General features: G+C 40.2%; 2 protein-coding genes across 2 annotated transcripts in view; one reads left to right on the forward strand and one right to left on the reverse strand.

The window, feature by feature from the left end:
• Positions 1 to 146: 146 nt before the first annotated feature.
• Positions 147 to 21,872, reverse strand: part of LOC117390921 (splicing regulatory glutamine/lysine-rich protein 1-like) — a 79,129-nt gene continuing 57,403 nt past the window's right edge. Inside the window, exons 2-4 of the mRNA XM_033988726.1 lie at positions 3,932 to 4,348; positions 3,201 to 3,528; positions 147 to 272 (exon numbers count right to left, since the gene is read on the reverse strand). Of these exons, the coding sequence (XP_033844617.1) occupies positions 147 to 272; positions 3,201 to 3,528; positions 3,932 to 4,348 (871 nt within the window). The remainder of the gene's footprint in view (positions 273 to 3,200; positions 3,529 to 3,931; positions 4,349 to 21,872) is intronic.
• lrfn5a (leucine rich repeat and fibronectin type III domain containing 5a) overlaps positions 20,865 to 21,872 on the forward strand; it is a 112,252-nt gene continuing 111,244 nt past the window's right edge. The window contains exon 1 of the mRNA XM_033988845.2: positions 20,865 to 21,711. The gene's annotated coding sequence lies outside the window, so the exon portion shown is untranslated. The remainder of the gene's footprint in view (positions 21,712 to 21,872) is intronic.

Below are 21,872 nucleotides of genomic sequence, written 5' to 3' on the forward strand. Positions count from 1 at the left end.
GATCATTCTACTTGACCCTGTATATGGCCCGCTCACTGATTATTGGCAACTATATAATCTGTACCTATGTAAAGTATAATGTGTACCTATGTACAGTATATCTTATATTGTGATCTGCTCATTGGGGCAGGGCGCTCCTCACAGCGTCATGTGCTTTTGGCACTTGCCTCCTGCACAGTGCAAGGCAAGGTCTTTCCAAACTGGAGCACAGCTGATTTATACTGGGGCAAGATGGGGTGATGGAGCTGGTCAAACGCAACATGGAAAAGAAGCTGATAGTGGACAAGTTTATTACACACAACGTAAACTTGTGTCAGATTTGGGTCAGGGTTTTTGTTGTGTAGAGTTATTTTTGTCATGAGTTTTCAGCTCTAACGCAAGAGGAAAGGCAGGGGTAAGGGTGAGGGGTTTAGGTAAAATGAGGAATAATATTTATCCAAAATGTACTTTCTTAAGTGCTTATTTTCTTGTCCCTGTTTTGTGTTTTCTCCACAGCATCCGGGTCGTCAGGAAGACCTCTCCACTGTAGATCAATGTTATTGACCAGATTTGACAGACTGAATTCTGTTTAAAACCTTTAAAAGACCCACACTACACCCACAGCCACATGCAGGGACAAAGTTCAACCACAGCTGAGAGGTAACCCAGTTTGAAGCACAGAATGTTACCAATATGCTATGTTAAGTTGCTAAAAAAAAGTTTCTCAACGTTTCTCCTTTAATGAAATGATCTGCAGATTTGTTCAGTGTTGCTCTAATATCTGTCATGAAATGTTGACATGTGACTTGGGAATGGCAAGTCACATGTCACATGGCAAATGTTTGCCATGCATAGTTGAGATAGTTTTGTTGTATGTCTGTTTGTGTCTGTGTGTGTATGTAGACAACGGTATGTTGTGTTTGTGGCTGAAAATGAATGTATGTGGCTGAATGTGATTTTATGACCAATAGAATGGAGTTGTATGCGACTGTATGTAAGAATGATTTTAGAGTGTAAATAATAACCTTGTTTTTATTCTATTGTATTTTATTTCCTACAGGTTGACATTTTACACCTGTCCTGGGACTATGGATGAAAAATAGCCCTCGGGCTAATTCTGGTATATTTACATGCAAATGTTTATTAATGTGCATTGTCTCTGAAATAAATACATAAATAAATAAATAAGTTCCTACGTTTTCGATGATATACATTTGAAATAAAAGATTCACATAGCATTTTGTAGTATTAGTTTTCTCTATTTTCAAATTAAAAGAAACATTGAGCTGAGATACTTGAACTCCAGAGACAAGACCTTTCCCACCCACCTGGAGAGGGCAAGCCACCCATGACCTTGGATTTTGGAGAGCTGATTATTATCCCAGCCACTTCACACTCAGCTGCAAACTGTCCCAGTGCCTGCTGCAGGTCCTGGCTCGATGAAGCCATCAGGACAACATCATTTGCAAACAGCAGAGATGAGATCCCATGGTCCCTGAACCGGACCCCCTCCAGCCCCTGGCTGTGCCTAGAAATTCTGTCTATATATAAAATAAACCCCCAAATCCTGTTCTGGACAACAGAAGTAAGGGATGCCGTCAGGCTGAAGAAGGGGTTCTATCAAGCCTTGTGGGCTTGTGGAACTCCTGAGGCAGCTGACAGGTGCCAGCGGGAAAAGCGTGTTGCGGCTCATGTGGTCACAGAGGCAAAAACTCGGGGTTGGGAAGAGTTCGGGGAGGCCATGGAGTAGGACTGTCATCCAGCACTCTAACAAATTCTGGCAAAGTGTCCAACACCTCAGGAGGAGAACGCAGTGCTTCAGCAACACTGTTTACAGTGTGGGTGGAGAGCTGCTGGCCTTTACTGGGGATATTGTCGGACAATGGAAAGAATACTTTGAGGATCTCCTCAATTCCAAGGAGGAAGCAAAGATTAGGGACTTGCAGGCGGACTCATCCATCACCCTGGCTGAAGTCACTGAGGTGGTTGGCAAGCTCCCATGAAGACAGCAGATGTGTAAAAGTTGTTTTACAAACTCAACAATAAAAGAATGTCACCATCGCATTTCGTGGAAAAGATCAATTTAATTTTCATAAAAGCCACATAACACTTAAGTCTATGTGTGTGGACAAAAGCTTTAGACTGTGACTGTTCTCTGGGGCGTTTGTCCACAGCCCAGTGTGAGGCTCATACAGACAGTAGCTGCAGGGGCAGGGGTGGAGCACAGGGAGGGAGCAGAGGGCTGGGGCCCCACAAAGAATCAAGTGAACAGTCTTTCTAAAATGTAAGTTAAAGACAAATATGGCATAAATATTGGCCAGTTGTTATAATCTAATAACTGTGTGTTTAGAATCTGGGAGAGAAGTATGCTACAACAGTGTGCTTATATCTCATTATTCTTATTATTATGTCTGCTAAAAATAGAATTTCTTCACCTAAAACACCCCGTATTACAGGAAATTACATGTATTTTTATCAAAGGCTCCTGGGGAAAGACCCTAGACTCCCCTCACATGTTCCTTTTTTGCTCTGTCTTTCTCATTTAAAAAAAAAAAAGTTGGTCTCTCAGACGCATGAAGCTTTACTGCTAAACCTAAGCAAACACACACCTAAAAGTAATCTCTGAAGAAGATAAATCATGTTTTCTTATTTTTAAAACCCATTTTTCTTGATTGAGCTCCTGCCTCTCAAAATGCCCGTGCACGTCGCTGACTATGTGGTATGAGACAAGTGCACTAGAAACAGTAACAAGAACATTTAGCTCTGTTTACGACAGCACCTGGCTAGTTCCAGTCTCTAGGGACATTCTGTGTGACCATTTCCACTCTAATGTAATCCCTATGAGGTTTTTCCTGAGTTGTACTAAAATCAATAAATCCTGACAGATCATGTATTAGACAGGGGGCTGCAGGTGAATGTCACTGTGTTAAATGAAAACTGAAAACTTCACCTGAGGACTCTTCTGTATGTTTCTCATTGCTAATGCTAACTTTAATTTATTTTTTTTATTTTTTTTAAATTAAAAAAATTCTAACATAATAAAATTTTACTTGTAAAGAATTCCCAATTATTTTAGGTGTAGAGTTTTTCAGTCTGTAGTTTTATTTTAATATTTATTAGGCTCCAAAATGTGCAATAGCATGTTCAGCACTACCTTTTCAGTATTGTTTTTAAATTACTATTAATAAAAATGTGTATGTGCATTTTGAGATCAAAAGTACCTTCTTCTTCTTCTTCTTCTTCTTCTTCTTCTTCTTCTTCTTCTTCTTCTTCTTCTTCTTCTTCTTCTTCTTCTTCTTCTTCTTCTTCTTCTTCTTCTTCTTCTTCTTCTTCTTCTTCTTCTTCTTCTTCTTCTTCTTCTTCTTCTTCTTCTTCTTCTTCTTCTTCTTCTTCTTCTTCTTCTTCTTCTTCTTCTTCCTCTTCTTCTTCCTCTTCCTCTTCTTCTTCTTTCTCTTCTTCTTCTTTCTCTTCTTCTTCTTTCTCTTCTTCTTCTTTCTCTTCTTCTTCTTCTTCTTTCTCTTCTTCTTTGTCTTCTTCTTCTTCTTCTTTGTCTTCCTTCTTCTTCTTTGTCTTCTTCTTCTTCTTTGTCTTCCTTCTTCTTCTTTGTCTTCTTCTTCTTCTTTGTCTTCTTCTCCTTCTTTGTCTTCTTCTTCTTCTTTGTCTTCTTCTTTCTCTTCTTCTTCTTTCTCTTCTTCTTCTTTTTCTTCTTTCTCTTCTTCTTCTTTCTCTTCTTCTTCTTTCTATTCTTCTTCTTCTTTATCTTCTTATTCTTTTTCTTCTTTCTCTTCTTCCTCTTCCTCTTCTTCTTCTTTCTCTTCTTCTTCTTTCTCTTCTTCTTCTTTCTCTTCTTCTTCTTCTTCTTTCTCTTCTTCTTTGTCTTCTTCTTCTTCTTTGTCTTCTTCTTCTTCTTCTTTGTCTTCCTTCTTCTTCTTTGTCTTCTTCTTCTTCTTTGTCTTCCTTCTTCTTTGTCTTCTTCTTCTTCTTTGTCTTCTTCTCCTTCTTTGTCTTCTTCTTCTTCTTTGTCTTCTTCTTTCTCTTCTTCTTCTTTTTCTTCTTTCTCTTCTTCTTCTTTCTCTTCTTCTTTCTCTTCTTCTTCTTCTTTCTCTTCTTCTTCTTCTTCTTCTTTCTCTTCTTCTTCTTCTTCTTTCTCTTCTTCTTCTTCTTCTTTCTCTTCTTCTTCTTCTTCTTCTTCTTTCTCTTCTTCTTCTTCTTCTTTGTCTTCTTCTTCTTTGTCTTCTTCTTCTTCTTTGTCTTCTTCTTCTTCTTTGTCTTCTTCTTCTTTCTCTTCTTCTTCTTCTTTCTCTTCTTCTTTTTCTTCTTCTTCTTTCTCTTCTTCTTCTTCTTCTTCTTTCTCTTCCTCTTCCTCTTCCTGTACTTAGAAATGAAATGTCAGGAGTAGAGCCTGGTGCCATCCTTTTAAGAGCCTCCTGACTGCCCCCTGCTGTCCCGGCCTCCTCTCCTGCCTAAGCTGTTTATTAAGCGTGCTGCAGAGTGTATCTGCATTGTGCTAACAGCTATGATGTGAGCCCAGGGCAGTTCTGTCAGTTTCTAATGGGATTAGGTCTTAAAAATGGGCAATACCAGTCATTTCCTTCTGATTGTGTATGAGCTTGTGAACTTTTTACTTTTCTCTACCAAAAATGCACTCAGTTACCACTACCAGAATCACTCATATGCAATTTATTTTGGTACCACTTTATAGTAACTGCACCTTAATTAGCCTCAATAAAGCTTGTACAAAGACTACAATTATAATGAGCATATAGTTTATTAATATTATTTCAGGCTTAGTACCTACTTAATTAAAATGATAGTAGATTTTTTTGTTTTTGGAGATTCCATGGAAATAGAAAGTTAAAAACATGTTTATGTTTTTTTGGGGTTTTTTTTTGTTTGTTTGATTTTTGTTTTGTTTTTCTATATCATTTAGTGCAATAAAAACAACCATAATGAAAAAAAAAAGTTAAGTCTATTTATTTTTATTATTTTTTTATTATTTATTTATTTTATTTATTCATTTTTATTTTTTTTTTTTTTTTTTTTTTGTTTTTTTTTAACAAACAGTTGCATACTTTGGCTTTAAGGGATTAGGAGTTAGGATATCAATCAAGTAGTTAAGTCTGCAGCATCCTTACTAAACTATTTGTTCATTATGAAAGTGTAGTTATTATAAAGTTTTAAGAATATGTTTAAGCTGACCCTGCATTAGTAGGTGTGGAAATACACAACAGAAACACAAGGTATTGATTTCAGGCAGCTCATGTGAAGTGTGCAGGATCCATGGCTATTTGCTTATCTGAAGCAGCGTTTTGCTTTGAAGTCTATTAGGAGTCATTTATTTGAGCTGTGTGGCAGATACAGCAAATTACTGCCACACAGAGAAACAGAGACAACACAGTGGAAGCAGCTAACATTATATCTACTAGCACATGAAAAAACATACATGAAACAAAAATACAATTGTGATTTTAAATGACAAAATTGTAATGTAGATAAAGTTTGAAAGATCTTCTGATTTGCATGCAAGACAGCTAGTTACATAACAGAAAGGAGGACCACAGTGTACAAGACATGCCCTTTAAAACTTTGTATACCTGACCTTTAACAAGTGTATACCAACAGCAGTCTGGTCCAGCAGCAACTCAGAGCCACTGCGCAAAAATGGCACCTTCTTTAACAACACTGGTCTGGACCCAAACAGTTTATAGAGTCATTTCTGTTTTGTAGCACATATATTAAAGGCTCTGCAGGCTGCTTGACTGCCTTAAAAATGTGTAGCACCCATATTATTTACCACATTGAGTTTCACAAATTTCAGAGGCCAGTTAGCTTTACTGCTGACACAGTAAAGCTAACCACAACTAGCATGCTAACAGCACACTGTCTGATTCTCAGACAATAAAGCACTTTATAGTTAGATGCAGACAGTGGTCTTATTTTAACCCTAAGATCTGCTTTACAATATATATGTACTGTAGCAAACAAATTTTCCTCATCTAGATGGTAAACAATCAGGCACAGCCACTTTAAGCTTATTGTGTATTAATGGTTTAAATCAGGGGATCATGTTGGGTATTAGATACACTTCCATGGCTCTGCATCCTGTTGTCTAGCCAATAATTATCTGGCAGCATGAAGAAACAACTGTTATTTCTTGTTTTAAAAATCTAATATATTAAATGAGCTTAGGTCTATGTCCAAGAGTCTTGTTGGAAACATGGACCCCTGGTGGAACTGTTGTGTTGCCATGGAGATTTGAAGACATTGTGGAATTGCCAGGCGAAAGCACAACTAAACTAAAGCTACTATGATCAAACTACTTAATTACTTTGTTTTTACAATGGCACGCAACACTTAAATTTCATGGCTTTTCAGCCAGGAATTGTTTCTTGCTGTGAAGCTTTGGCTCAGTCCCACATGAGAAAACTCATGTTGACAGATATTTTGCCAATATTAAGTATAAACATATGTGTGTTTGGTGAATAACTTGAAAGCTACACAGGCATGGGGAGAACATGAACCGCTCCAGAATCAAACCCAGGACCTTCTTACTGTGAGGTGAGATCGCTAAACGCTGCTCCACCGTGCCTCCCACATGGAGTGTGAAATGGAGAAATGCAGATGGCAAACCCTAGTGTACATTCAAGGGCATAATATTCAAGGATTTTCTAAGTAAAAAAAACAAAACAAAACATTGTTTGTGCAACAGTTGAATTTAAGGTGAGGTGCAGGTGAATAGGAAAAAAAAAATCTTAAATGTTATATATACATGTAATTCTATGGACACAAATTGATTAAATTAAATATCTAAACATCTTGCAGTGCAGAGTGGACCATGTTGTTGTTTCTAGATGAAAGATGTGGAAACAAGAGCAACAAACAGGACCAAACTGACCAAAAGACAAAAAATTTAAAAGGAAAAAAAAAATGTTTTGTCTCCCTTAATAGATGGCAGTGTTTGCCTCTTGCCTCACATCAAGGAAGTCCAGGCCTGTGTGCCATTGTCCACAAAGCAGATTCTGTAAAGGCTCCTCTTTTATCCAACAACTTACAATTGGTTAATGGTCCAAATATGAAAAAGGGTCCTTGGGCCAAACGCAAAGTATTCCCTTAAACCTTAAACATGGTCCCCAGCCCTGTAGGATCAGAGCAATCCCAGCGTACAGCTCAGAGCGTCACATGTGAGTGACATGTGTCACAGTGCTGTCTCTGTGTCTTCAGCTCTGCTCAGCCTGGACACCACACACTGCTCTGCTCCTCTGCTCCTGACCCAGCTCTGGGAACTGTGCTTTTCTCTGGCTATGGGTCAAGAATATCCAGTTGTGTTGTGCAGTTGTTTTTGCTCAATGCCATACTGCAGAATATTCTAGGCAAGACATTTATATCTCCATGGGGACATGTAGTAGATACCCCATCAGAAAAGTTACATAGTGCACCTTTAAATAAATAAATCAAAGAAACAGCTTTAGTGTCTGCTGTTTACATTGGAGCCTGTCTCACCCAGAGGTGTTTAAACTTAAAATCATGTGGAGCCAGCAGTTCAGAGGGTCCCTAGTGCCTGAGTCTGCATTAGAGGAGGTGACTTAGCATCACAGTGTGCAAATGCATCAAATCTTTAAAACGCTTGTGGCTAGGAGTTCCTCAGAGTGTCTCCAATGAAGATAAATGCTTTTCCCAGGCACTCCAAGTCATATCGTGTGTTAAATACTGTCCCTCCTGTGGAATTAGGTCCAGCTGATGTGAGGTAGGCACCACTTCACTGTATAAAATATTCTATTAAGTGTAGCAGCTAATTATTCTGACCTTTTCTTCTAATTGTATGGGAAAGGTCTAATGTTTGACAAAGCTCTTGTATTCTTTTCAGTTCCATACCTACAAAATACAATTTATCGTTTTGACTAATGGAGAACCAGAAAAACTAGCACAACCCTATATGCAGTATAGCCTTGTCCACAGAATTACAGAACATATAGCAGCATAAAGAGACATTTAGACTGCCAATACAAATCTTTCTACTCAAGGATTTAACCCACAACCTCATTGATAGGTCTGGACTTTAAACACCAACCTAGCATTAAAGATAAAGACAGGAGAGATTAGTTTGTCTTACTCATGAGGGGAGCGGACGGAGAAAAAGCCCCAGTTACAACGCTGAGCACAATACACTCCGTGCACCTCCGAGGTTCTCCGCCGCTTCTCTTAGGGGAGGGGAAAATATTTGCACATACAGCAGTGGAAACACAACATGTTATTTCTGTAATAAATGTAAATGTAAAGGAATGTCCTAATCATCAGAACTCCATGTCACCGGCTGGTTCCTGTTTTTGGGCTCACAGTGACCTTGCGTCTGAAAGTGTTACAACTTTGCTAAGCCCAGTGCGAGTGCTCTGGAAATTTCTGCGAAGAACTCGACTTCTGCAATACTCAGAAACACATGATTACACAAGAATACACTGCAAAATACAGTGAGATTCAATAGATAATATACGAGTGAGATTAAATACATACAATGATTCCAACACTCATTGACGAAAGGCACAAGGATAACCATTCATTCATTGAGTTAAAATTGATAGTTAAACTTCACCGCAAGATTTCAGCCAAGACTTAGACTGAAAAAAGGAATTTACAGGTGTTTTTTAAATTTAATTTTTTTTTTTTGGCACTTGAACCTTGAAAAATTCATTTCTCCATGAAGATGTTCTTAATATGCATGGAACATTCCACACAAGCATAAAACTGATGCAACAGAAAATTTTAACTTTCTGTCTCTGTGGAAACATGCAGATGGTTTCCCGCCACTATGTGGTTCTGCTTTAATGTGTCAGATTTGGAGCTAGAGAGTGTGTGCGAGCTCGTCACTCTCCACTCTTTACTCCATTACACACAAGTCTATTCTCTAAGTAACAGATGAGGACTATTAGATCGTGTGATTTGAGAAGTTTGTTTTTCTTGTATCCATGGCAACCCTGCATGGAGCTAGCTATGCTAACCAACTAGCTCTGAAATGCTTGCTGTCATTCCCTCTGGAATGTAAATGACCTGCAGGGGGGCTCATTACAGAGAGGAGGGATATTTTGTCCTGAGGGTTGTTACACCCCTTAATTAACATTGGATCTGATGACCCTGAGACTTTTGTTTGAGCTTTCTATTATAATTGCATTTTATTGCTTGGGGTGGTTAAACTGCCCCTCGGGGACAAAAAGTCATAGAGAATGATTGACTGAAAGATCGATAAAAACTTAATGTTACAATATGCACAAAAAAAAAAAAAAAAAATCTATTTTCAATATCCCTCTCTTCTTGTACATGCATCTATTTAACAGATGACAACAGTGTGCCGATACAGACTAACTTAAGGAGCAGATCTAAAGATACCTGACACAACACTTCCCCTTCAGAGGTCCGAGAATAAAGAAAAGAGATTAGACGTGAAGCTCCAGCAGTTTAATTTTCTCTGTGTGCTCTTAAGGTTATGAATATATATGTGCTGCCATCTAATCTCTGCTTTAGGTATTAAAGAGCCCATAATATTCAACCTTGTGACATTCTCTCACTGATAGCTTTCAACTACTTTAGTAAAACTGTGCTATAGAGACAAGGGGCAATTTAAAGTGTTATTTTGAGAATCTGTTAAGAATTATACTGCACGTGGTATGATGAGGTTTAGATAGATGATTTACAGATGTGACCTCAATTTTTTAACTGATTCATACAATCTTTATGTGTAAGTATATCACTGTTTGCTTCTTTGAGTGGCTTTTTTCTGGTTGGAGTGAGTGTGTAAAAAAGCGAAAAACACAAAAAAACACAACTTAAAATTGACCTTCACAGAATAAAGGAAAAAAATGCCAGTGATCCAAAGGCCAAAAAGTCAAAGGGTTATAAAAACTGTCACCAAGCATCAGTCCTATTGAGCAGGCCAGAGTATATAACGCACAGCTTGCTCCATAAAACTATTACAGACTAGTGTCCAAACTATCAGTGGACTTTGACCTACTTCATCCTACTTCCCACACAAGCATACAACCCAGCCTTGTACGTGATTTATATGTAAAGATACTACAAGAATATATAAAATGCCTCCATGAAAGAAATCCATGCAGGAGAATGGGAATCGTATGTAGAAAAATGCATCCAATCTCCAGTGTAGCAAATACATCTGTACGCAATATAAGAAGCACTGTGTTCTATATGGATACCAGAACCTGCATGTGGTGGTGACATTTGTCTGCATTATGTGCTGTTGTACTTCCTCTGCATTATTAATTAAACAGGCGTGTAACCATATGCCAGGGATTTCCTTACACTGTCAACAGTAGCTGCAATGTGAAGAACAGAAGTACTGAGACATATTGTACGTAGTGTTAATGGGGGATCCTTTTATTAGGCCGTTAATACATCTGCAGCGAGGTGTCGTTATCATTTCTTTATTTTCAGACGCAAGACAAACAACAGCAACAATATAAACGGGGTTAGACAGGTGTTTCCATAAATAGGACTGGTAAGGCTTAGCAGTAAACACTGACATATTACGACAATATTGCATTATTACAACAAGCTACGGCAAAGCAATGTCTATCAGTGCATACCCAGGATTTTAGAAAAGTTTTAAAACTATAAGATATTCCAAAACTGTCAAACATATATGGCTCTTTTCATTTTATATAGAAACGGTAAAGAATCAAATATAGATTGATTCCTTCAGTAGCTTGTTAAGGTTTTCAAAATCCAGAGATGTAGTGGTTAAAATTGAAACTTTAAAAATGTCGGAACGATTACAAAAGGTATGATATAGCTTCCCTGCAATATCTGACTCACTCCCATCATATCCTCCCTGAGCGCCCTCGGCCTCTCAGCCTTTTGTGGGAAACATTGCAGCAAGAATACCAAAAACCATGCAGTTGAACCTCTTCACAGTTTTTGTCCCAAACATTTGAGAGGTCCTTTCCTGTCATTAAACTCCAGCATTTACATTTGCGAGGCTTTTCAGTCATAAAGATCACTAGTTAATTATTCTGATTAGCAATTAGCAAATCTAACTATGTGGTTTGCAAAGTGGTGATGCTTTCATGAACTAAAAAGCCATATCAACATCTGCAAAGGGAATTCTCCTCTGTTATAATGTTTAATTTTGTAATACGTTCTTCTCGGGGCTTTATCCTCTTTGAGAACGCCTAACCCCGCTTCTCATATCAGTTTGTAGACTCTGCGTTTATTAGTAATTCCAGCCGTGTTGCCGTTGTGCTCTGAACGAATAAGAGGTTTGCAGGGAAGGCTTATCTGTCAGCATGCACACGCGCAGACCCGAGCCACGTCAATGGAACTGGCAAATATGAGTGAGGGGAACACAGGGGCCAATAAAAGACTATATAGATTACCGTACACTCATAAACACACATGCAAACAAGCTGGTCATGCCCAAAGGTACACACGTCTCATAGTCTTTGAACAATCGCGTTTTTGTCTCCCATAAGGTGCGTGACGAAGCTGCTTGTGTGGAGCGCTTATCAGTTTTGGCAACCCACCTTTATGGCAGAAGACAGACTGTTAGCATCCTTATCTGCGGCGTGCGTGATAACATTGCAAGGTGCGGAGTAAAGAGCATCTCTCACTATGAATGGGGCATGCACCTGTCTACAAACCGCTAACACTCTGACACTCGCAGTCCCTCACGCGTTCAGAGCAGATGCTGTGACCTGGAGCGTGTCAGCCAACCAGGCGCACAGTAGAAATGAGCTTCGCCCTGTGATACGTGGTACGTGAAAAGGCCAGTGGCGAGGTGAAAACCGCACAGTTAAAGAGATGTGTGCTGGAATACGTCACGCTGCCATGATAGTTATCCGTCAGTTGGCGTATGCTAGGATGTTGCTTTACCAAACACTTTGAAAGAGTTGCACTATCTCCACAAACAGTGTAAAAGGTAGAAGGTAGTAAATGGAAAGGTTGTCAGGAATTGTGTGTAGTGTTTTCTGGCAAATTGTTTTTACAAAAGAAGCTGCGATGGGCTATTTCAGATAGAAAGGGAGATTTGCATATTTGCACCTTTGAAGCATTGATATTAGTTGACAATTTTCAGTGGAAACTGCTTTGTTGCTTTTGATATCCCCTGTATTTCATGGACAATCGTGTGTGAAAAAAGAGAAAAAATTCTATTCTAATTCTATCAGAGAAGAATTTGTGCATTGAATTCAATCCTTGTGCCAGCAATCACACAAGCTAGAGTTCTTGTTTCTTTCTAATATTGAAACAGTAGCGTGCAGTGATTGTTATAGGTAGGCAAGTGGACTTGGGGTGGATGGCAATACTTAGCCAATAACAATTTAAAAACATCACTTTTTATACAAAGGCACTGCAAATGAGTATATTTATTTTTACAGACATTAAATACATATATACTGAGCCATTTGAAGTTAAATTAGAGAAGTCTAGCCTCGCCCTGTCTGTACAAACAGGGCTAGTCAGTAGTATCTCTTCATGAATATATTCATGAAGAGATAAAACAGCCTCATGTGTCACAAATGTCCCCTTACACACAGGCCTGTGTTAGAACAGTGTGCTGACCCTCATCTCTCACAGATGGAAATCAAAGCCATGTCATTCCTGAAGAAATGTCCTGTATTTCCCTGGAGAGGAGTTGGTCCAGCCCCATTTTCCTCCACACATGTGTAATTGTCCTGTTATTCCTTTCACTCTATTGCTTCATAAACACACTGGTCATCAGATGGGTTCCAAGCTGCCCCAGCCATTGTCACTCCACTGCTCCATCTGGAACCTCCATTTCACACAAACCAGCCCTGACACTATCTCATGTTTGATTAAATGACTGCCTGCATTTCTAAATAACATCTATTATATTTTTCAGTTATTTTTAGACACGTGTTGAAAGTTGGTGCTGCTGTTGTCGTCTCCTGCTGCACATGGACACTCACTAGAAATCTTCTCAGATGTCTGATTCCTCCAGATTCCTCCATGGGGTTTATTCAACATTGTTTGAGTCTGTTGTGGTCCTTAGTACGCATGTACAATCCTCTAAAACAACCTGCTGTCTTTTCCAGTTGTAAAAGCGCATGTTGAGAGTGTGGTGGCATGGCCGTCGTAGCACAGGACAACACAAGTTAATGAGATATTTGGAACTGAGCTTGATGCTGTTTGCTCAGTGGCCAGTGCACTAAAAGTCATGGTGTATTAAAGCCCGCCGTGACTACAAACATGCTTCAAACAGGCAGAAGTAAAGGGATACTTATTTGGATATATTTCATGATTAATTATACTTTTGACACGCAATGATTTTAGATTTTATTGGACAAGCACTGCTAACCTTGATTGCCCTGCCCGCATACCACTCTATTGACTTGTTTTCAGAGACTTGTGACTCCAAATGGATGGACATTAATTAAAATGAACTAGCCTGCCACAATAAAGGGTATGGTGCAACTGTGTGAAGATTTTTTATTTGTCATTAGGTTCAACAAAATACCATCAGTCACAGCAATTAACACCTAAGAAAATATTTAGCATTCCAAATACCACCAGATGTAAACCAGGTCTATAACAGGACTATACCAGGTCTATAACAGGACTATACCAGGTCTATAACAGGACTATACCAGGTCTAAACTAAATGAGATGATCACAATTGAACTACAAAGGTTCTAAACAAGGATTAGTCCAAAAGGAGAACATTTTGGACACAGTCTATTCCATGTTTTATGAATTAAAATGAACACCAATCAATTTAATTCTTGCTAATAATCATTTGTCGCATGCAACACTTTGTCAAGATGTAAAACTGTACCACACCAGATCTGATCCAACATATCCTATATACAGTGCAGCAGTGAATTCAACTCCTCTCTTTTCTCCTTGAGTGCTTGTGCATGTTTTATTATGGCGGGAAAGTGCTCCTCAGCCTTATTATTTGGAAACAAAGCTGGCCGTGTCACAGCTGTCAAAAGTTTTGGTGCTAATGAAGCTCACACTGTTTCCCGGGTCGCTTCATGCACTATAGATGACTCAACAGCGTAAGATGGCAGCTTTAGTGTTTAAGTGCCTCTCTATCTGTGTGGCTGCTGGACTAAACTGTGGGGTTTTGGCCCCTTTTTATCATGCCACCAAAGCAAAATATGAGTGGTCTGGAGACAATGACAGGAGCAAGATGGTAGGACAGCTGAAGTGGTAGTGATTTTTCATAACAAAGAATAAGGGAATCAGGTCGAGGAGGCCATTTTGAGTTGGTTGAGATGTACGGGATTGCAAAGGACTGGTTACTATGAAAGTGGACAGTTGCACTAGTTTGCATAGTTTACACCAGTTGCTTGTCACCATGGAGCCTGGAATGTGTCCCAGTATGGCATTACACTCATATTTTGTGCATTTGTTCACTTACATGTCACAAAAAAAAAAAAGAAAAAAGTGATCCATGAATTGTTACAGTGAACGGGGCCTCTCCATAGACCTGAACTGTAACTAGTGTTAGCTGCTTGTCTTCATTGAGGTTGCAGAAACATTCTACATGGATATAAATACTCAAATATTTTATTTTTAGTCTTGAATACACTGAAATCAATCTAATATCACTTAAACTCAAAGCATAGAGTTTGGAGTATCCACGTTTTCTAAGTTTCTTCACCTAGTTCATATTTGACAAGTAGTAAACTATAAACTATGTCCCACCTCTCTGTACAGGCACTTTACCTCTGTTTTGAGACGCTACACATCACATAATGAGGCTGAGCTCTCATTAACTCATTAGTCATCTCAGATTATTCCTTTTGTGGGTTGTACGTAAAACTATATAAGCCGCAAATAGCTGCAGCGTTAGGGTCTATTCAAAGCAGTTCCTGGTGCTGGAGATAGGATAATTGGTGATACGCTCAGAACCAAAACATCTTGAAAGAGTGGTATATTTATAGGGCAGCACTTCACAAATTTGAAGATATATACTTTTCACTTTAAGTATTGCTTTTATGGGTGCTTTATGTTGAAATAATACATAAGTTGGTGGTAACTGATTTTCAAACAGTGAAAGGAGGAGTTTGCTAGTTTAGCAATGAGCACTGATGGCTAATTTGTCTCTATTTCTTGCAAACCCTTTGGCACGTCTATATTCACGAACACAGCTTTCTCAGATGACATAGCAAGGTGGACCGTCCTCACAAATCCAACGTGATCTCAGTCCAAAATGCATCACATTAAACTATTTCCCTGGGTTTGCAATTGATACTTTTCTTTGTATTAGATGCAGGCAAGACAGAGCAGTTTTTGTCAAGATTTTGTCAGTGTTAAGTCGATTAATTATGGGTTCTGATTCCAGTTCCTGACATTGGCCAATCTGTAGCGTCACAGAGGAAGTGGAAGTGGGACCAGCTCTGTCACTCCTCCCTTTCGCCACACCAACCACGCCAACCTATTCGCACCTTTCGCATTGCGCCTCAACATTCATTTAATTATATTCGTTGTTTGAAAGAAAAGAGATCCCACGAGAGTTCATAATGGTTTTTGCAGGGTCGTATAATGCTTCAAATAAGGCTTCTCCAGTATAAACTAGTCCATGAGAGCACAAGTTAAGACAAAATCGAGACAAGTTAGCTACTCTAAGGTTTCTAAGGTAAAATGTAAAATGAGGTCAGACTTAGACTTGGGAGGTTAATGAGGTTGGATCTTTTTCGCATCAGTCTAAATACAGTCAATTTGGATGAAGAAACATCTGGAACTCCAAGCTAAATACAACTTCCAAACAGAAAAAAAAAAAAAAACAATCCACATGGTCCAGGAATAGACTTTTAACTGAGCAGGTCTACTGTCTAACCACTTCGCCACCACGCAACTCTTTCCAAACTATTTCCAGAGCATCTTTAAAACCTACACCATACACTTTTTAACTACATTCAAACGCCACACACGATGAAAGGAATCCCTGAGTGGAAGTCCTCTTGAAGTCCTTGCTGAGTGTCTTCTTTTCCTGAACATTCCAAAGGATTCCAGCCGATATGACCTGCTGCCGTCGGCAATAGCCATAACAGCTAATCGATGGGCTGATCCATAGTGACAGAGAGCTACAGCTTTAGGGGCTTATGTGTATTCTGACACTGCCTTTGTGCGCACGTCTATACCCTTCTCCTCAATGGACAGAACTGACAACATCGGGGATTTCATTATAGCTTTAGAGGTCTCGAGTCAAATCAGACATCTGTGGTACTACGTGGGATAATAACTGGATAACATATAACCATCCTGCATATTTGTAGTTAAAGTTGGACCGCTCAAAGCAATGGTAGTGTTTGCAAAGTCGGGAAGTAACTAAATAGAAAGGACATTTTTGGGGAATACATGCATTTTTTTAGTAGATTTACTTCTAATTGTGAATTGTAATCAGTTACATTTGAAATTATAGATGTCCCAATTGCCCAATGTATGATTAAAAAGTCACTAGTATTTTGAGTATTAATGCATTTTTTAACTTTTACTTGGGTACAAATTTGGCAGTAGGACTTGTACTTGTATTTTTTTTTTTTTTTTTTTTTTGCCAGGTACCTGCACTTTTACTTAAGCATAAATGTTTGGTTTGGTTTGTGGCACATAAACAATATAAAGGTGCCATTGTAGGATGTGCGCCTTTCCGATCACTGATACAAGAATCTCTGAAGGGGGATTTTTGTCCAGCTTTCCAATTATTTCAGCCTTTCTACGGTTTTCCACAAAGGTCCCCAGATGATCAGACAATCAATGCTCTGATCAGCACCACTGGAGGTCTATAGGTTTACAGGCTTATAGTAGCACACAGCAAGAAAGGGAACAAAAGCTGGATAACAACATATATAGTGCGAAATATATAGTAGTGGGAGATACAGGCCAATGGATGAAACTGGTGTATGAGAAATGTATTATCAGAACAGCAATATATAGATGTCACTGGGTTTGAATGATTCACCCTTTTCAATGCAAAACACGGAGCAGTTTTATATACACACAACTGGAAAGATGTTGACCTCCAGTGTGTATTAAGGCAGGTTATTACCAAGATTTATTGTAGTGTATAGCTTTTGTATTCAAAATCAGTATTATGTTCTGTTATGTGATGTCAGTTTAATGCAAAATGTGTATGTTGTTGAGTAAACTTTTGATAATAGGTATGTCAAAGTATTAAGTTTTCTGCACAATAAATCAAACAAAACAGCTGAAAAAAAAACCACATTCTGATAGAAAATGTTATTGGTTTGCCTGGAATGTTCCATGGTAAGGCTTTAAACATACATATTTCTGGAAACCGCCACCTTAACGTGGTGGAGGGGTTTGAGTGCCCGAATGATCCTGGGAGCTATGTTGTCGTGGGCTTCATGCTCCTGGTAGGGTCACCCATGGCAAACAGGTCCAGGGGGATGGGTCAGACGAAGAGCGGTTCAGAAGCCCCTTATGACGAGTGTTCAATCAAGGCAAGCTATGTCACTCGGACCGGCATTACCTGGGCCCCACCCTGGAGCCAGGCCTGGGGTGGGTGCTCGACAGCGAGCGCCTGGTGGCCCCACGGGGCCCAGCCGGGCTCAGCCCAAAGGAGTGACGTGGGGCCGTCCTCATGTGGACCCACCACCCGCAAGAGGATCCGTAAGGGGCCGGTGCATGAAGATCTGGGCAGCAGTCGAAGGCGGGGGCCTCAACGACCGGATCTCTGGACATGGAGACTGGCTCTGGGGACATGGAATGTCACCTCGCTGGGGGGGAAGGAGCCGGAGCTTGTGCAGGAGGTTGAGCGTTACCAACTAGATATAGTCGGCCTCACCTCCACGCACAGTTTGGGCTCTGGAACCCAACTTCTTGAGAGGGGCTGGACTCTCCATTTCTCTGGCGTTGCCCGCGGGGAGAGGCGGCGAGCTGGTGTGGGCTTGCTCATTGCCCCACAGCTCAGCCGCTTCACGTTGGGGTTCACTCCGGTGAACGAGAGGGTCGCGTCCCTGCGCCTTTGGTCGGGGACAGGTCTCTCACTGTTGTGTCGGCCTACGGGCCAAACAGCAGTGCAGAGTACCCGGCCTTCTTAGAGTCCCTGGGAGGGGTACTAGATAGTGCACCAACTGGGGAGGGGACTCTGTTGTTCTCCTGGGGGACTTCAACGCCCATGTGGGTAACGACAGTGACACTTGGAGGGGCGTGATTGGGAAGAACGGCCTCCCTGATCTGAACCCGAGTGGCGTTTTGTTATTGGACTTCTGTGCTAGTCACAGTTTGTCCATAACGAACACCATGTTCGAGCACAAGGGTGTCCATCGGTGCACGTGGCACCAGGACACTCTAGGTCAGAGGTCGACGATCGACTTTGTTGTTATGTCATCTTATCTCCGACTGCGTGTCTTGGACACTCGGGTGAAGAGAGGGGCTGAGCTGTCAACCGATCACCACCTGGTGGTGAGTTGGATCCGCTGGCGGAGGAGGAAGCCGGACAGACCTGGCAGACCCAAGCGTATCGTAAGGGTCTGTTGGGAACGCCTGGCAGAGCCTTCTGTCAGAGGGGTCTTCAACACCAAGGTGACACCAAGTGTGAATTCATACCATATTGAAACATTACAGACAAAGTAATCACCATATATGAGCAAAGTTACATATACGTGATTTTAATTATTTATTTTTGTTTAAGCTATTTAATATTACTGTATTAGTGCTCAACAATTATTTAATGCCATAAAATGTATCGCACATTAAATAAATATATTCCCGGAGACATCCTGATCCAACTGACCAACATAAAACAAAACAAGCAAAAAATAAAACACATTGTCACTAGACATTTTGAACCAGTGCGTGTGATTTTGGACAGACAAACACGAGACAATATCTTTTACTGGGGCCATAAAACACCTGATTGTGGAACTAAAAGCCATTGTGCCATTGATTCTCTCAGTGGGATCCAGCAGCGGATTAGGTTTGAAATGGGACCCTAGATGTGGAAGGTCTGTATTCATGAGTCAAATGGTGGATGGAGAAGGAAGCTGTCCCATCAGCACCATGACAACATTTCAATAACTGCCATGGCTGTAAAGAACTAATCAATATAGTGATGGGCAGCATTATAGTCCAACAGTATGGATGATGCTGTTCTATTAGTGTTTATTATCATAGTGTAGACCAAGTGACAGGGCGGAAATGAAAGCGTTTAACAGTCGCAGCAACCCGCAAATCAATACATTTCTGAATAAGACTCAGTGACAATTAAGCAGAGTTTGACTGCAAAATGATGGCAGTGAATTGTACCAGATAGCTAAAACACCCAATACAATTGGTTTACCATATAAATTAAATGAATAATATCATCAAAAAAGCCCGTAATAACAGCAACCATTCATGTTAAACTAAATGGTTGTGGAAATGCCATTCTTGTTATGGTTTAGTTGTGCTACTAATGGTAAATGGTAAATGGTCTCACCTTTATATAGCGTTTTTCCACCTTCAAGGCACTCAAACCGCTTTACATCATGGAACCACTCACCCATTCACACAGAGTCATACACCAGTGTGCGCATTCATCTGTGGAAGCTGGTTAGTCAGCGGATCTGACCACTCTACCAATGAAAGAGTGGGATCCGAACCACCAACCTGTGAATCACCGGATGAGCGCTCTACCCTACACTATGTATTTGTCCCAGTTAATGTTACCCATAGAAGACATGGACGTGATTGAACCCTCCCATTAAGGCTGTCCGGACCAAGCCGAGCTGTACTACAGATGTTCATTGCTCTTGACTGGTTGCAGGATTCATCAAATACATTAATGAGGTAATAACTTAAATACTAAAAATACTAAATGCCAAAAGATAAGACATATTAAAACAATTTCTCAGTTCACAAACTCTGCAAACACATATATCCCAAGTCCACAAATGCATGGCTTGTTTCTTTTTGACTTCACACTACTCTATTTCCCATTTGAGCACAAGGAGTTGAAACCATGACAGGCTCAACCTCAAATATACATTACAACATAAAACCTCCAGAGACACATGTTACAGGTGCGTAAGATTTGCGTCTCTCTACCGCTGGGACGCACGCCACGCACCGTCCGGCTCTGCACGCGGGGTGTAGGCTGTCAGGGCGCGCGACACAGGCTTCAACAACTTTATGCAGCAGAACGTGAGATGCGTCAAGTGAGCGGTTGCGTGCGTAGCGAAAACCGGAAGTAGATTTAGATTTTAAGACAATAGGCCCCTACAGGGACAAGCGCAATGTGAGGCAAGACACTGATGGATGAACGTATGGATGATGTGTGGACACTTCCTCAAAATGTGTTTTATCTTTTGTCTGTGTTATTTTAAAGAGTAGCAGCAAGATTGTAAATAATAAGTAAAGTAAATAATAAAAGGCATATGTTTAAATCGCTAATCAAATGTAGGCTATTTGAATTTAGATAAAAAAGACGTTTTAGAAAATAAAATAATAAAAATAAATAAATAAATAAATAAATAAATAATAATAATAATAATAATAATAATAATAATAATAATAATAATAATAATAATAATAATAATAAAGAAAATTAACAACAATTTCAACAATATTAGTTCGTATAGTTTACACACATTTGTATAGTTTCGTAGTTTACACACATTTGTTACTTATATACTTTTATTTTTCACGTTTTTTTTAGATTGTTGTATAGGCATGGGCATTTATCCATGACTTTAGATGATCAAATGTTTTACCTACTAACTCTAAATCCATCTCACTACAACAGAAAAGTCATGAAACACTCTAAAAATGAAAAGGCAAAGACAATCTTCGCTTTTATTTTGAAAGGTTTAAACGGAAGCTTCGTCTTTCGCCTCGCACTTGACGTCTCTGCGTGGATTAGCGGCGTAGGAGAGGCGAGCGGCGGCACAGCGGAGGATCAGCGGGACTCCACCGTTAATCTGTCTCCGTGAGTGACCGCAGGACGCCTTCCCCGGGACCACAGCCCAGTGGGTCTGGCTCTCTCCGGTTTCCTCGTGCTGTTTTTTTTTACTCCTCTATTGCGCTCCTGACTGCAGACGAGACGCACGGGAAGGAATTAACGCAGAGTGAGCTTCGTTAAAACAGAGAGACTCCCGACAGAGGAGACAACTGAAGCCCAATGTAAAGTGAAACCCCCAAAAAACTGCCAGGAAATGATCGGTCTACAACTATTGAACTTAAACGCGGATTTTTACGCACCTTACCCAACTCCACCTCTTGACTGGATCTGTACAGGAGTAACCACACTTTACCACCTTTGAGCTTGGGATATTTCGTTGCTTTGTAGTGGAATTCCTAATTTCTCCACAGCGAAAAGAAGTGGAAGACTGTGGTGGAAAGGCAGCGCTGGCCAAGAACAAGGGAAGACAATACGCGCAGAACGGGCCAGTGGGTTTTTTTCTGGGGGGGGGATCGTTTGAGCTTGTGTCGGATGGGATTCTTCAATTACCCCGCGGATGGAGGGATGAGACCTGGAGGGAGAGGCGCGCGCACACACAGCTAGAGCGGGATGGAGTCGTCGGGCGCCGTCAGAATGCAAAACGGTCGCACCCCAACGGAAAGCATCTCGGATTAAAATTGAACTAGCCGGATATTTCAGCCACCACTGAAGGATAACCGCATTATTTCACACAAACAAATGCTTATGTGGGATGTTCTTTAACGTGGAGCGTATCTGTGTGGAGTTAACTACTAATTATGGGAATTGGAAGCAGAATTACGCTTTGACACTTTACACAACTTCACGTTTGAAATAAGGTAAAGTAGGCTACTTTCTTTCATTATACACACACAATGGCTTCTTACATGTTCTTGCTGAGTGGCTGCGCCAGTTGGATCAGGTGAATTGAGAATCTGTTCGGGGATAGGAAAAAAGGGGGGCATATCTTCAGCTGGTTGGTCATACGGGTGTCTAAAAA

The sequence above is a fragment of the Periophthalmus magnuspinnatus genome, chromosome 22 (assembly GCF_009829125.3).
Source record: "Periophthalmus magnuspinnatus isolate fPerMag1 chromosome 22, fPerMag1.2.pri, whole genome shotgun sequence".
NCBI classification, from domain to species: Eukaryota; Metazoa; Chordata; class Actinopteri; order Gobiiformes; family Gobiidae; genus Periophthalmus; species Periophthalmus magnuspinnatus.